Source organism: Protomyces lactucae-debilis, assembly GCF_002105105.1.
Source record: "Protomyces lactucae-debilis strain 12-1054 chromosome Unknown BCR37scaffold_12, whole genome shotgun sequence".
NCBI lineage: Eukaryota > Fungi > Ascomycota > Taphrinomycetes > Taphrinales > Protomycetaceae > Protomyces > Protomyces lactucae-debilis.
Genome location: NW_024468004.1, coordinates 169603 through 182927, shown reverse-complemented (window position 1 = coordinate 182927; position 13325 = coordinate 169603). Strand labels below are relative to the sequence as shown.

The 13325-nt window shown below is 51.1% G+C and overlaps 4 protein-coding genes across 4 annotated transcripts; 2 read left to right on the top strand and 2 right to left on the bottom strand.

Moving 5' to 3' along the window:
- Window positions 1–15: 15 nt before the first annotated feature.
- Window positions 16–2339, bottom strand: BCR37DRAFT_348577 (exocyst complex component Sec6-domain-containing protein; the record flags this gene model as incomplete). Its single annotated transcript, XM_040867856.1, has 2 exons — window positions 16–2208; window positions 2253–2339. 2 exons carry the CDS (start codon window positions 2337–2339, stop codon window positions 16–18), a joined length of 2280 nt encoding a protein of 759 aa, XP_040724519.1.
- Window positions 2340–3759: 1420 nt separating this feature from the next.
- Window positions 3760–7033, top strand: BCR37DRAFT_387916 (cytochrome P450; the record flags this gene model as incomplete). The annotated part of the gene is made up of 2 exons (XM_040870578.1): window positions 3760–3911; window positions 3952–7033. 2 exons carry the CDS (start codon window positions 3760–3762, stop codon window positions 7031–7033), a joined length of 3234 nt encoding a protein of 1077 aa, XP_040724518.1.
- A 590-nt stretch (window positions 7034–7623) lies between these two features.
- Window positions 7624–11031, top strand: BCR37DRAFT_380722 (cytochrome P450). The gene is made up of 2 exons (XM_040869539.1): window positions 7624–7935; window positions 7975–11031. Exons 1-2 carry the CDS (start codon window positions 7769–7771, stop codon window positions 10982–10984), a joined length of 3177 nt encoding a protein of 1058 aa, XP_040724517.1. The 5' UTR covers window positions 7624–7768; the 3' UTR covers window positions 10985–11031.
- BCR37DRAFT_410283 (POT family-domain-containing protein) lies at window positions 10963–13252 on the bottom strand (the record flags this gene model as incomplete). Its single annotated transcript, XM_040872177.1, has 6 exons — window positions 10963–11320; window positions 11364–11509; window positions 11560–11947; window positions 11986–12412; window positions 12454–12902; window positions 12948–13252. The coding sequence occupies 6 exons, from the start codon at window positions 13250–13252 to the stop codon at window positions 11116–11118; spliced, it is 1920 nt and encodes a 639-aa protein (XP_040724516.1). The 3' UTR covers window positions 10963–11115.
- Window positions 13253–13325: the final 73 nt, after the last annotated feature.

The window sequence follows — 13325 nt, the reverse complement described above, 5'->3', positions numbered from 1 at the left end:
GGGAGATGAGACATTCTACTTGCGCTGTCGTAACCTTGACATGATTGTAGGCGTTGCGTCCTCTGGTCTGGCAGCTTGTGCCTCAGCCTTGGCAATGATGTCCAGCAGGTTGCGAGTTTCTTTCTTGTTGATGTCGTCTCTACGTTCGAGAATGCCTTCGATGAGCCACGCCGGCACGTCCCAGCATCTAGACTTGAGCATCGCGTAATCCTCCTGAACTGTTTCAGGATCCGTCTGAATGAAAGCAATGACCAATTCAAGTACATCGAATTGAACTTGCAAGTTCTGCAAATCAATGTGCTCAACAAAGAGATTGAAGGCCAGGCCAATCTCCTGTGTCATTTGCTCGAGAACCTTTGGTATTTTGAGCGTGGATTTGTAGTTGAGAGCAAGCGCTTCCATATAGGAGATGAGGAACGCATCGAGAAGCTCATCCAAGAAGAGCTCCATGAGATGCTCGTTGAGATGATCTTTGCAGTCGGCAATGTACTCTCGGTAGGTCGATACAATCAAGCTCATCTGCGATCCACCATACCACTCCTTTGTGAAGAATTTGGCAAAAGTACTGGTCACGTCTTGCGCAATGACACGGTTCAGCGCCTGCAGGCAGGCCTTTGCAACATCCAAAAACCCGTCTGTCGCGGTAGACAGCCCTTCAGCGATATTTGTGGCATATTTCGTCGAAACGAGTGGCGCAATGCGAGCGCTGATGGCTTCACAGTAATCTGCCGATCGAATCTGGTCATTGGCAAGTGCAATGATGTAGTCTGGGAGACCAGGTGGCACTTCATCCGCCTCCTTCCCTGCAGCTGCCTTGTTGACTGCGTCCTGAGCAAGCTTTGTTTCTTGCTGTAGCACACGGATCCAATTCGACTGGGTATCCTTCATGATGCGTACACATTCAGACACGACAGAGGCGAGGACTCTACCCTGGCCAGAGTCTGCCGCGACATCAATCTGTTGTGATACCATTTGAAACATAATGACGGCGCCTTGCATGCCGTAAATTCCATCGGGTGTCATTTCTGGCTGTTCTGTTCTTTCCGTGAAGCTCTTGACTTCAGTCTGCTTCAGGTTCAGCATCCATTCTTCCATTTTGCTGACAATAATCTTGAGGTAGTCTTCAACCAGGTCATTCTCCTTGCCGTCAAGCAAACGAGGCTCGAGCGTCTTAACATCGATGCGGAAGTCCGACTTCATCATAGCTCCGTATAGCTTGACCCATTCGAGCAGCTTAAGGAGCGTGCTGCCATCAGGCTCCAAGGCGAGGACTTTGTTGAGAACGTTGTAAGTCTCCTGATGATAGAAGCCCAGGAAGACATTGAAGATGTCCCAGTCTTTGGGAGTCCGCACTGTGACTTCCTGCTGCACCAGAGCAAGATCCTGAAAGATCCATTCGAGATTCTCAAGAAGCTCTGAGGGATCAGGGAAGGTGCTTGCGCATCCTTCAAAGTCAAGTTTGATAGCAGTGTGTATACTTTCAAGAAACTTTTGCTTGTAGTTGCGCGGAGCGCGCGCATCGCCAGCAATGACCCGGTTCTTGTTGACCCCTACCTTTCGTGAAGATTGGGCATCCTGCAGAATCTTGGAGCGAACATCGCTTACGTCTTCCACGTACACAATCTTGGCGATACGAACGACCAACGAAGGATCACCTTGACGGAGGGTGTCGAGGAGAATAGCAGAAAGTGAGAACAAATGCTCTTCAAACTGTCGCGAAAAGTCTTCGAGAGGTTTGAAGTAGCGCCTGAGGGTATCTTGTACATCTTTCTTCGCAGAAGAAGACTGCCGCACGGCTGTATCGCGAAAATCGAGGAGCTTTGACAATTGAAAGTGCATGGTAAGCAAATTTGAGCTCGAGGCATCTTGTCGATCTTCGTCCAACTGCTGGCGAAGCTCATCGAGCGTCTTACCCAGGTTCTCTAGGCTCTCGACCATTTCGATTGTCTGCACAAAGTTGATGTGACACTTTGAGATTGCATTGATGACCTCAAAGTTTTTGACTAGCGCCTGAGACCCTTGACAGATCTTGTCTACGCGGTCCATCTCTTGCTTAACGCCAGTCATCTCGGCTTGGCCTTGGTTGATAGCTGACAAGCCAGACTGAATCACCTCAAGTTGCGCTTGCACTGCCACATTCAACTGTGCGTCCATAGTAGCCTTTTCGCGCTTGAATCTTTCTATGAGCGCATCGACTTTATCCAGATCCTGTTGTCAGCTGAGGTTCGGGACAGCGGCTTTGAGGAGCGTACATCAGGCTGTTTCAGCAATTCTGATATACGAGCGATCGTATTGTCTGCTTGGATGCTGCCATTCCTGGCGGCAGCTGCAGCTGCCATGTTAAAGTAGATGTGGGACGCGTCTTTCTGAGAGCTAATCTGAGCTAGTTGCAGTGATATTTAGCAGCTTCAACAAGAAGTAAGTGCAAATGAGCAAAGCATGTGTTTACAAGTGGTTTCGTCGCGCGTGGTTGTGCTATGTGATGCGTTTCAAAATCTAGCCGAATCGCCAGACCACCTGGGGAAAGGGTCGACTCGTCGACCTCGAGCTCATCTGCTGGCTGCCACCTTGACGTTCCTTTTAATTGCTTAATTCTAAGCCTGATGCCAAGCTCTGATGCAGGACAAGTATCTAGAGCTAAATAAGGGCTATGTAATTCCCTGAGTTCCTGAGGTGACGACAGCGAATTGAGATCGGTTATGAAGGGGGTGCACCGAGTCAGATCCCAGTCGAGAATTGACTGATACGTACTTTATCTGCATTCGAGCTCTCCTTCCATTCTTGGCCGTATCCTCGTACGACTGCAGCCAGTCTACGCGAACAGGGCGTACGCTACGCCGCTACGGGCATGGCAATTATTGCGGTCTGTGTGCCGGAAAATTGGCTAAAGCGCAAATCTTCCGCTCCCGCGATCCGCTGGTGCGGCGGACCCAATTAATGCCACTGATAGCCTACAGACTAGGCTACAGTAGGTCCGTAAGTCCAGGCCGTAACTCCCAGTGATTGCGTATGCATCGGATGGAGGTCGCGCGCTGGCGGTCTTATCATGTCTGTGCTGAAATGTGATGCCTTAGATGTGTACACTAGGCGAACTGTAGGCTGATGCGAATGTTGTCGCGGTCCGAGCTCCAGCCGCTCACAATGCAGCTTCAACAGCTTGTCTTCGTCGCAAGCTTAGCGCAATAGTAGCTGCCGCTTGGGGATGAGATGAGCCGACAACACAAGTAGAAGCTGTTGTTGCACTGCGTCATTTGACCTACTCGGCTGCGGTACCCCTGAGACACCTCCCAAGCCATATGCCAGGACGTCTTCCTCGAAGGGGTCTTCCACTTGCTAGACGCATATATGGCCATCCAGTGACTGCTTTGGTGCCCTCAAGCTCATTCCCGTGCTCTAGACAATGACTACCAGTTCTACCACAGCTGGTCTAAGCTCTGTTCTGGCAGCATTCGACTTTGCTGCCCAAGCTCGAGCCTGCCATCACCCCACGAAAGCGGATGCCCATAGCCCGAACCCAGCCTCTGACTTCTGACATGTGCCTGCTGTCACTCTCCGTACAGGACCCAGCTTCTCCAGGTTCCGTCAACTGAGTACTTTGACCTTGCGCAAATCAAGAGAAGTCTTGGCATAGCGGCTGCCGAAAACAGCTTTTGCGACAATAGTACAAGAAGCAGTAACGTACTTGAAAGGCATCTTTTGAATCGCATTCTGAACATCTACAACAATCGTTACAAGCAGGCTCTCATCACAGCTACAAGAATGGCCGAAGACAAAGTGAATGGCGCTGGCAAGTACAAGGAGATTCCTGGTACCTACACCAGCGACTTCTTCCTGGGTCGCTCGCAGTTGGATCTCAAGAATCCGCTCAACACTGCCAATCTCTACGGGAAGCTATATGGTGAAATCTTTAGGTATGGAGATTTCTCATAGAAAGGCTTGCGCTAACTGTAGGATCCGCTTGCTAGGTCAACGCAAGACCTTCGTCGGCTCACAGCGAATGGTGAATGCCATCCTGTCAAGACCAGATTGCGAAAAGGCTGTTCACGAGTTTCTGGACATGCTACGTCCTGCAGTCGGCACCGGCCTCTTCACAGCGCGCATTGACGAACCCGAATGGGGCATGGCTCATCGTATTCTGGTGCCAGCGTTTGGTGTCATGTCTGTCAGGGGCATGTGGGACGATATGTCGGAGATTGCTTCAACAATGTTGACGCGTTGGCATTCTCACCAGGGTGAGGTGATTGACTTGCCAGATCAGTTGACAAGACTCACACTGGACACCATTTCGCTTTGTTCTTTCGGCTACCGCTTCAACAGTTTCTACAAGGAGGAGATGCATCCATTTATTGGCGATATGCTCACATTTCTGGGCTTGTCTGGTGAGCGGACGATGCAGCCAGTGAGTCGACCATTCAAGGTCGCCAGTAATTGGCGTCGTCTAGCTGCAGGTGACCGGATGAAGGCTTTCGCTCTACAGATTCTCGAAGACCGTCGAGCCAGTACTGAGAAGCCCAATGACCTAGCGACCCGCATGCTTGACTTTCCAGACCCTGAAACTGGCAAGACGCTGCCTGATGACAATATTGTGGAACAGCTCATCACATTCTTGATCGCTGGACACGAAACGACCTCTGGTTTGCTTTCATTCTGCCTCTATTACATGGTCAAGAACCCGCACACAATGCGCAAAGCTCAGGCTGAGGTGGACGCAATTGGAGATATCACGCTCGATTCATTACAAAGGATGCCATACATCGATGCTTGCCTCAAAGAAGCGCTCCGGCTGCAGCCAACAGCACCAATGATTGGTGTTTGTTGCAAGGGAGAGGTACCATTGCCAGATGGTTACACCATGGAAGCCGGAGAGGAAGTCATGATCAATTTGCATGCCCTACACAATGATCCTGCAGTATGGGAATCGCCAAGTGAGTTCATGCCTGAGCGAATGATGGACGGCAAGTTTGAGGCATTGCCACCAAATTCTTGGAAGCCATTTGGTCACGGCATGCGCGCTTGCATTGGTCGTGCCTTTGCTATTCAAGAAGCAATGCTTGCCGTCGCCAGCATTATTCAAAACTTTGACATTGAATTGGCTGATTCACAGTATGAGCTCAAGGTCAAGTTCACCCTCACCATCAAGCCAGATAATTTGATGGTCAAATTGAAGCGTCGCCAGTCAGGGCCGCCCATCTTGCCGGTTGATTCGAAACACAAGGCGACCAAGCCTAATGCTGCGTCTGAGAAGCCGATTATTGCCACTGAGGTGGATGGCTCTCCGCCAATGCTTGTCCTCTATGGCTCAAACTCTGGATCATGTGAAGCACTAGCCAAGGAAGTCTACTCAGATGCGAATCGTTGGGGTTTCGAGGTTACCTTGGATACACTTGACAGCTGCAGGAAGCTGCCAATCGACCGACCTGTTGTCATTGTCACACCATCGTACGAAGGCAAGCCGGCCGACAATGCCCGTCAGTTTGCTGCGTATCTCGACTCGAAGCCCGACTTGAAAGGTGTGCAATATGCCATCTTTGGTGCTGGCCACCACGACTGGGTCCAGACCTATCAGAAGGTTCCGCGCATGTTTGACGAGCAACTGACAGCGCTTGGTGGTAAGGCGATTGTCCCTCGAGCTGAAGGCGATGTGGCAGGTGACTTCATTGGCGATTTCGAGTCTTGGAAAGCCGATATCGCTGTGCAGCTCCAGAAGGCGACGAGCGGTAGCAGCAAGACTACCAAGGACCGTCCATCCATGTCTCGAGCTGCGTCTCGTGCAGTCTCCCGAGCACCGTCGATGACGGATCTCAAGCAATTCTCCTACGAGCCATTGTCGTCTGGAACGCTCAACTCTGTCGTCAGCGCTGGCTTGGGTGTTGGTACCGTCGTCTCGAACGAAGAGCTCGTTCAGGCAAGTGAGCTTGGCCCTTCCAAACGCCACTTGACCATCACGCTTCCAGAAGACCAACACTATCGCGTCGGCGATTACCTCAGTATCTTGCCAGTCAATCCTGAAGCCAATGTCAAGCGTGTCCTTGCTCATTTCGGTATGAATGAGACGACCAAAGTTCTTGTTCGTGCTCGTGGCCTCGAGAACTCTGCAACATCCCTGCCTGTCCGTGCCTTCGACATCTTACAAACTTCTGTCGAGCTTGCCTCGCCGTTGTCGAAGCGTATGCTTTCCAACCTAGCAGATTTGTGCGAAAATTCAGCGGACAAGGACTTTATCAAGTCATTGGACGGTGATGCCTATCAAGAACAAGTCCTGGACCGCCGCATGTCCACTATTGACTTGCTCGAGCACTGCAAGAGTTGCAAGCTGTCCTTTGACGACTATGTCAAGTCGCTACAGTCTTTACACCAGCGACAGTACTCCATCTCGAGCTCGTCGCTGGTAAACGCAGAGCAAGCGACGCTCACAATCGATATACTGTCTGGTCCTGCGATGTCTGGCACTGGCGACTTTATGGGTGTGACGAGCAACTTCTTGGCTGGTCTCAAGGCCGGTGACAAGATTGCATGCAGCGTTCGAGCTTCAGCCAACTTTAGTCTACCAGAGCGAGTCGAAACACCTGTGGTGATGTTTGCTGCCGGTACGGGTATTGCACCATTCCGTGGATTCATTCAAGAGCGAGCATTTCAAGCGATTGCTGGCCGCAATGTCGGAAAGACTTTGCTGTTTTATGGCTGTCGCACTGAAGAAGACTTCCTGCACAAAGATGAGTTGCAAGATTTGTGCGCAAAGAGTGAGGGTCGGGTGGAAGTGCGGCACTGCTTCTCTCGGGCCACGGACAAGACACAAGGTTGCAAATACGTTCAAGACTTGATACTGAAGCAGCGAGCTGAGGTGTTGGAGCTATTCCAACAAGGTGCTCGCTTCTACACATGTGGGAGTGCTAGCAAATTGGCTCATGGTGTCAGAACGGCTTTTGAGACGATTGTCAAGGAAGCTGAGGATGACAGTGCTGAGCAAAAGCTGGCCAAGGAGGTCTTGGCAGCCTCGGGTACAAACAGATATGCTGTCGATATCTTTGGGTAGGCATGTAGCAGCGTAGCACTACTGCCATTGTCAATCACGCTAGGCTTGCGTATGACTGGCTATACAGGGCTGTGTACCGAATGATGCCCATAGGCCATAAAATCGGCGTCATTCAAGCAGACAGTCTGAAGCAATACACGAGACTCATGACATGAGCTGGATGGTAAGACTGATATTGCCAATTGCCATTGACGGAGGAGCTGCCTCACACGCTAACACATGCATCAGCAAGGAGGCTCAGGACTAAAGATAGTTCACATCGGCGACCATCGGCGACTTGTCGTCCTGTGAAATGGCTTAGCACGGTAGCAATAGTGACCTCCATCAAGGCAAGCTTGCCGCCCATCGTACGAAAGGCTGCTGGCGACAGGTCTTGGCTGTTTTGCGCATGCCAAGCCATGTCCAGAGAGGCTGATGTGAGTCCGACTAGTGCTCAGTGCATCTTCCATGGGCCCAGAGCCCAGACTCGCACTTCGCAGGCGGATCCACAGAAATTGCTGCTCCCACAGACGGACGGACCCGTCTCGCTCTGACTTTGTGCGACTGTGGGGCCGCAAGAGGGCCGACTCTCATGTTTATCAGGCGACAACCCCATCTGTTGTCCTGGCGGTCTTAGTACTTCTTACACATCTTTTGTTTCAACTGTCAGAAGACCGCTTTGCACCCAAAGAACTGCTCCTATCCACATATCACTGCACAACCGCTTGACAGCACCTTTAATCAAAATCATCTGGTATGGTTGCGCCCACTCAGAAGAAGAAGGCAAAGACCAATGGCGCCGTGCGCAAGCCTATCCCTGGTGCGCACATAAGTGATGTTCTTATGGGTCGCTTCAGTGTCAGCATTGACAATCCATTGATTACTACGAGTAATCTACGAAAGCTCTACGGAGAATTATACATGTATGTTTACGACCAAAATTAACCAAGCGCTAACCTTAGGGTCAAAATCGTTGGACTGCAAAAGACGTTTGCTGCATCGCAGCGCATGGCCAATGCAGTCTTGTCTCGACCAGACTGTGTCAAGGCGACGCATGAGTTTCTTCAAGTGCTGAGAGATGGCCAGCCACAATCCGGTCTCTTCACGGCATACAACGATGAAGAAGACTGGGGTATCGCGCACCGTGTACTCATGCCGGTATTTGGTCCTATGGCAGTCCGTGGTATGTGGGATCCTATGGTGGAAATCGCCGCAGTCATGGTCTCGCGCTTCAATGCTCATCAAAATGAGATTATTGACTTGCCCGATCAATTGACTCGACTCACATTGGATACGATTGCGCTTTGCTCGTTCGACTATCGCTTTAATTCGTTCTTCAAGGAGGACATGCATCCCTTCATAGGTGACATGCTCACCTTCCTCAAGCTCTCTGCCGAACGATCTCTCTTGCCTCTAACAGCAAAATTCAAAGTGGCCAAGAACTGGCAGCGTCTCGCAGCTGCAGAGCGTATGCAGCAATTTGGTCTGAGACTCCTCAACGAACGAAGGGCCAGTGGCGAAAGGTATGATGACCTGGCCTCCCGCATGCTGGACGTGGCCGATCCCGAAACTGGCAAGAAGTTGAGCGACGATTCAATTGTTGCTCAATTGGTGACCTTTCTCGTTGCTGGACACGAGACAACATCGGGTCTTTTGTCGTTCTGCTTGTACTACATGATGAAGAATCCCGAAACCATGCGCAAGGCACAAGCTGAGGTGGATGCTTTGGGCCACATCACACTCGATTCTCTTGCCAAAATGCCATACATCGATGCTTGCTTGAAGGAGGCCCTCAGAATGCAACCGACTGCTCCGATGATTGGTGTCTGTTGCAAGGAAGATGTGGAGTTGCCTGAAGGCTACATGCTACCAGCTGGTGACACCATGATGATCGATCTGCACGGCGTCCACAACGACCCTGCAGTCTACGACAACCCAAGCGAGTTCCGACCTGAACGTATGCTCAATGGTGGCTTCGAAGCATTACCTCCCAATTCTTGGAAGCCATTCGGACATGGTATGCGCGCATGTATTGGTCGAGCCTTTGCCTTACAAGAGGCCATGCTGGCCGTTGCGACAATTGTGCAAAACTTTGACCTCGAGCTGGCAGATCCAAACTACAAGTTTAGAGTCAAGTTTACACTGACCATCAAACCGGATGAGCTCAAGGTCAAGCTAAAGCGCAGACAAGCTGGACCTCCCATCATGCCGCTGTGCGTTGGACAAGAAGCGCCTAAGCGCCGTGAAACTGCCAAGGCGAATGGTGGACCTACAACAGGGGCCAAGCCCATGTTGGTCCTCTTTGGCTCCAACTCTGGTGCGTGCGAAGCTCTTTCCAAGGATGTTGCTGCCAGTGCAGCAAACTGGGGATATTCTGCGCAACGAGACACGCTGGATAGCTGTCGTGAGCTGCCCACTGATCGGCCTGTTTTGATTCTCACACCGTCCTACGAAGGCAAGCCAGCAGACAATGCACGGCAATTTGCAGCATACCTCGAATCTGGCCCTGATCTCAAGGGCGTCAAATATGCCATCTTTGGTGCAGGACACTCTGATTGGGCACAAACATATCAAAAGATTCCTCGTACCTTTGACGAGCAAATGAGCAATGGAGGTGCAGAATCACTCATTCCTCGCGCAGAAGGTAATGTCGCTGGCGACTTTGTTGGTGATTTTGACTCGTGGAAGGCAGACTTGGCCGAGGAACTCTCTGATGGTGACGTTACAGCGAGCGAATCAGCCGACTCGAAGCGTTTCATGTATGAGCCCATCTCGTCCAAGACTGCCAACTCAATCGTTGGTGCTGGACTTGGCCTTGGTAAGGTCATCTCGAATGTTGAGCTTGTCAAGGCATCAGAGCTGGGCCCATCGAAGCGACACATCACACTTGAGCTACCAGACCAACAAGAGTACAATGTCGGTGACTATCTTAACATTCTACCCATCAACCCAGATGCGAGCGTGTTGCGCGTTCTGAAGCACTTTGGGATGGATGAAAGTTCCAAGGTCAAGGTGGATGTTGGCGAGGGTGCTACGTCCAAAGTTCTTGCCGTACGTGCATACGACATTCTGCAGACCTCAGTGGAGCTTGCAACGCCAGTGTCGAAGCGCATGCTGTCTCGTCTGGAGGAGAGCTGCGAGGACAAGCAAGACAAGGCGTTCATCAAGTCGCTCAGTGGCGATGCCTACCAGAGCAAGGTCATCAACAAACGTATGTCTGCCATTGACTTGCTCGAACACTGCAAGTCATGTCAAGTGTCCTTTGACGACTATATCAAGTCCTTGCAGTCTATGCATCAACGACAGTACTCCATTTCCAGCTCGCCCATCCCAGAACCGCGGCATGCGACACTGACGATTGATGTACTATCTGGATCTGCATTGAGCGGGACGGGTAACTTCCTTGGCATCACAAGCAACTTCCTCTCTACACTCAAAGCCGGCGATGAAATTTCGTGCAGTGTGAGAAGTTCTTCGAATTTTAGTTTGCCGGAACGAGTGGAGACGCCTATTGTCTTGTTTGCCGCTGGTACAGGTATCGCACCCTTCAGAGGCTTCCTTCAAGAACGGACACTCCAAGTGTTGGCTGGCCGAAAGGTTGGCAAGACAATCTTGTTTTATGGTTGCCGCACAGAAGAAGACTTTTTGCACAAGGAGGAGCTTCAAGGTTTCGCCAAGGAGAGTGGTGGTGTGATTGATGTGCGTCACTGCTACTCTCGCAAACCGACCGAGACGGGAGGTTGCAAGTATGTTCAAGATTTACTGTTGAAGCAGCGCAGTGAGGTTTTGTCGCTATTCAAGCAGGGAGCGCGACTCTACACATGCGGCAGTGCGAGTAAGCTTGCGCATTCGTTGAAGAAGGCTTTCGGCCAGATTGTCGACGAGGCAAAGGAGGGCGAAGAGCGCGAGGCTGCTCAAGAACTGGTTGATGCCATGGGCACAAACAGATACGCGGTAGACATCTTTGGTTAAAGTTATTGCTTATTTCTTGTATGTATGCACGTAGATGGCGTTTGAATACCACTTTGTCCACGATATGAGCGTGGAGAAAAGACCATCTCAGTTGACGAGAAGTCTGAAATACATGTAGACAAGACGCTCGTCTACTTCTTCTCTGGCAGAGAGCCAGCAGGAAGACGGCCTTCGATGTTGGGGTACATGTCATTGGACTGGTTGTCGACACTATTGAGATGTGCCTGCTTGTGAACACCAATCTGGTTGAGCATGTCTTCATCCCTGTCGAGCTGCCTGAAGTGGAAGTAGAAGGCTACACCTCCGACGAAACTCAGAGCACCCATGACAGCGTAGCTTAAGGTTAGCCAAGTCCAAATGATTGAGGCAGTAGACTTACTTGATGACCAAATTAGGGTCAGAACTCAGCGACACGAAGGCCTGTCCCAATGCTGTAGAAATTGCAGAAGTGAACAAGAAGAGCGATGTGACAATAGAACGCATCGACCTAGGCGCCTTGCTGAATGCGTACTCCAGTCCGGTGATCTAAGTAGAAGGGTTAGCATACTTGCTCATCGTATAGTAGAACTGCATACAGATGCGAAAATCTCGGAAAAGGCAATCAACACATAACTTCCAGTTTGGATCCAAACGCTCAGCGGCGATACACAACGAATGGTCTTTGCTGCATCGAGGTAGGGGTTACCTGCGTAGTTGCCACAATTGGAAGTCTTGTAGATGTAGTGTTGCACGACAGCCGCCCAGATCATGGCAGCTGTACCAGTGAAGAAACCGAGGTAGATCTTCTTGATAGGCGAAAGAGGGAAACCGATGCGGGCGAGCCAGGGGTAGAGGAATTGGTCGCAGATGGGGATGAAGATGATGAGGGCGAATGGATCCAAGTTTTGGAGCACATCGTTGGGAACACCATTCAATGTCATTGTAGCGGCTTGGGAAGTCAAGTTCCCGATGATTTGGTTGTACCTAAGCCGTTAGTCAGACCACAGAAGAGAGAGACGTACGTGAGCCACCAGAGTGGGTAGTACATGAAGACCTTGCATGCGGCAATACCGCGCTTCAATTCATCCACAAAGACATCGTCCCATGTCAACCAGCTAGGCATGACCTTGCCTTCACGTTCGTACGTAGAAGGCTTTGCGGCGGCCCAGAAGTCGCCTCGTTGATGGTCCTTGTAGGTGCGAACGGGGTTCAAGTGCCAGCGCCCCTTGGAGGCTGCTTTGATGGCGCGCCATGCAACAGGAACGACGGATCCAGTTGGCTTTTGCACAACCAGGTGCTTTCGGGCGAAAATCAGGACAGCTGGGCAAGCGATGAAGACGAATGTGGGCAGAGCAAAAGCGAGCCAGAAGCCAACATACTTTTCCACATAAACCATACCGAGTTGACCGATGAGAGCGCCGACGTTGATCATCAAGTAGAACCACATGTCTGAAATTAGCAGCTGAGGCAATAAATGCGGGAGGACAAACAAATGCGTGAGTAGGTAGCGACAGGGTCGACAATGACGCGCTCACCTGTCTTGAGAGTCTTGACGTGCACCTTCTCGCGGTACTGCTCAGCAATGAGAGGGGAACAGTTGGATTTGAAACCACCCGTGCCCACGCCCATCACAATGACAGCCAAGCAGAAAACACCGAGGGAAGTGTTGGGTTTCTCAATAACGCTTGGAGCAGCAGATGCAGCCAAGATGGCGTGACCGACCAAAGCGATTGCAATGGAGTACATGATAGTCTTGTATCTGCCAAGATAGCCATCAGCGACCACTGCACCAGCAATGGGCATGACATATGCCCAGAAACTGTTGAACAGGTTGAGCGCGGTGGCGGTCTGCTGACCCAGACCAAGTGCTCCACTCTGGCCATCAGTACCACCGGCACCGGTCCTGGAGCCCATGGGCAAAGGCTGTTGCAAGAAATTACTGATCATGTTAGCAAATCCAAGCTAGAAACATCGTCCAAGATACGTGAAAATGGCTGTCACGCCGTAGTAGCTGAATCGCTCGCACAATTCAACAAAGCCGACGGAGTATGCCTGCCAGGGAATATGGCCTGCGACTTTGCGCAAAGTCTGCAGCTCCTCATCTGTTGGGTGGTCTGGGTGACGGTAGTTGTCGTCATCCTCGGCTTCGTAAGCAACGACACGGTCTGAGTGGTTTGTCGTCGATAGACCCAAGTGCTTCTTTTCTTCAGCCGTGTCGGTTTCTTGGTAAGGCACAATCTGCTCGTGTCCAGCGGCATAGTCGACCTGGTCTGCCATGTGAGCCGCCATGAGGGATAATTCTACCTCTTGGTCTTCTGTAGAACACTGTCTATACTTGCGAGAAGAGCGACTACTGCTTCCG

Coding starts and splice junctions, on each gene's coding strand:
- BCR37DRAFT_380722 (XM_040869539.1), top strand. CDS start 7,769: ATGGTTGCGCCCACTCAGAAGAAGAAGGCAAAGACCAATGGCGCCGTG. Junction 7,936..7,974: donor CTCTACGGAGAATTATACAT/GTATGTTTACGA, acceptor CGCTAACCTTAG/GGTCAAAATCGTTGGACTGC.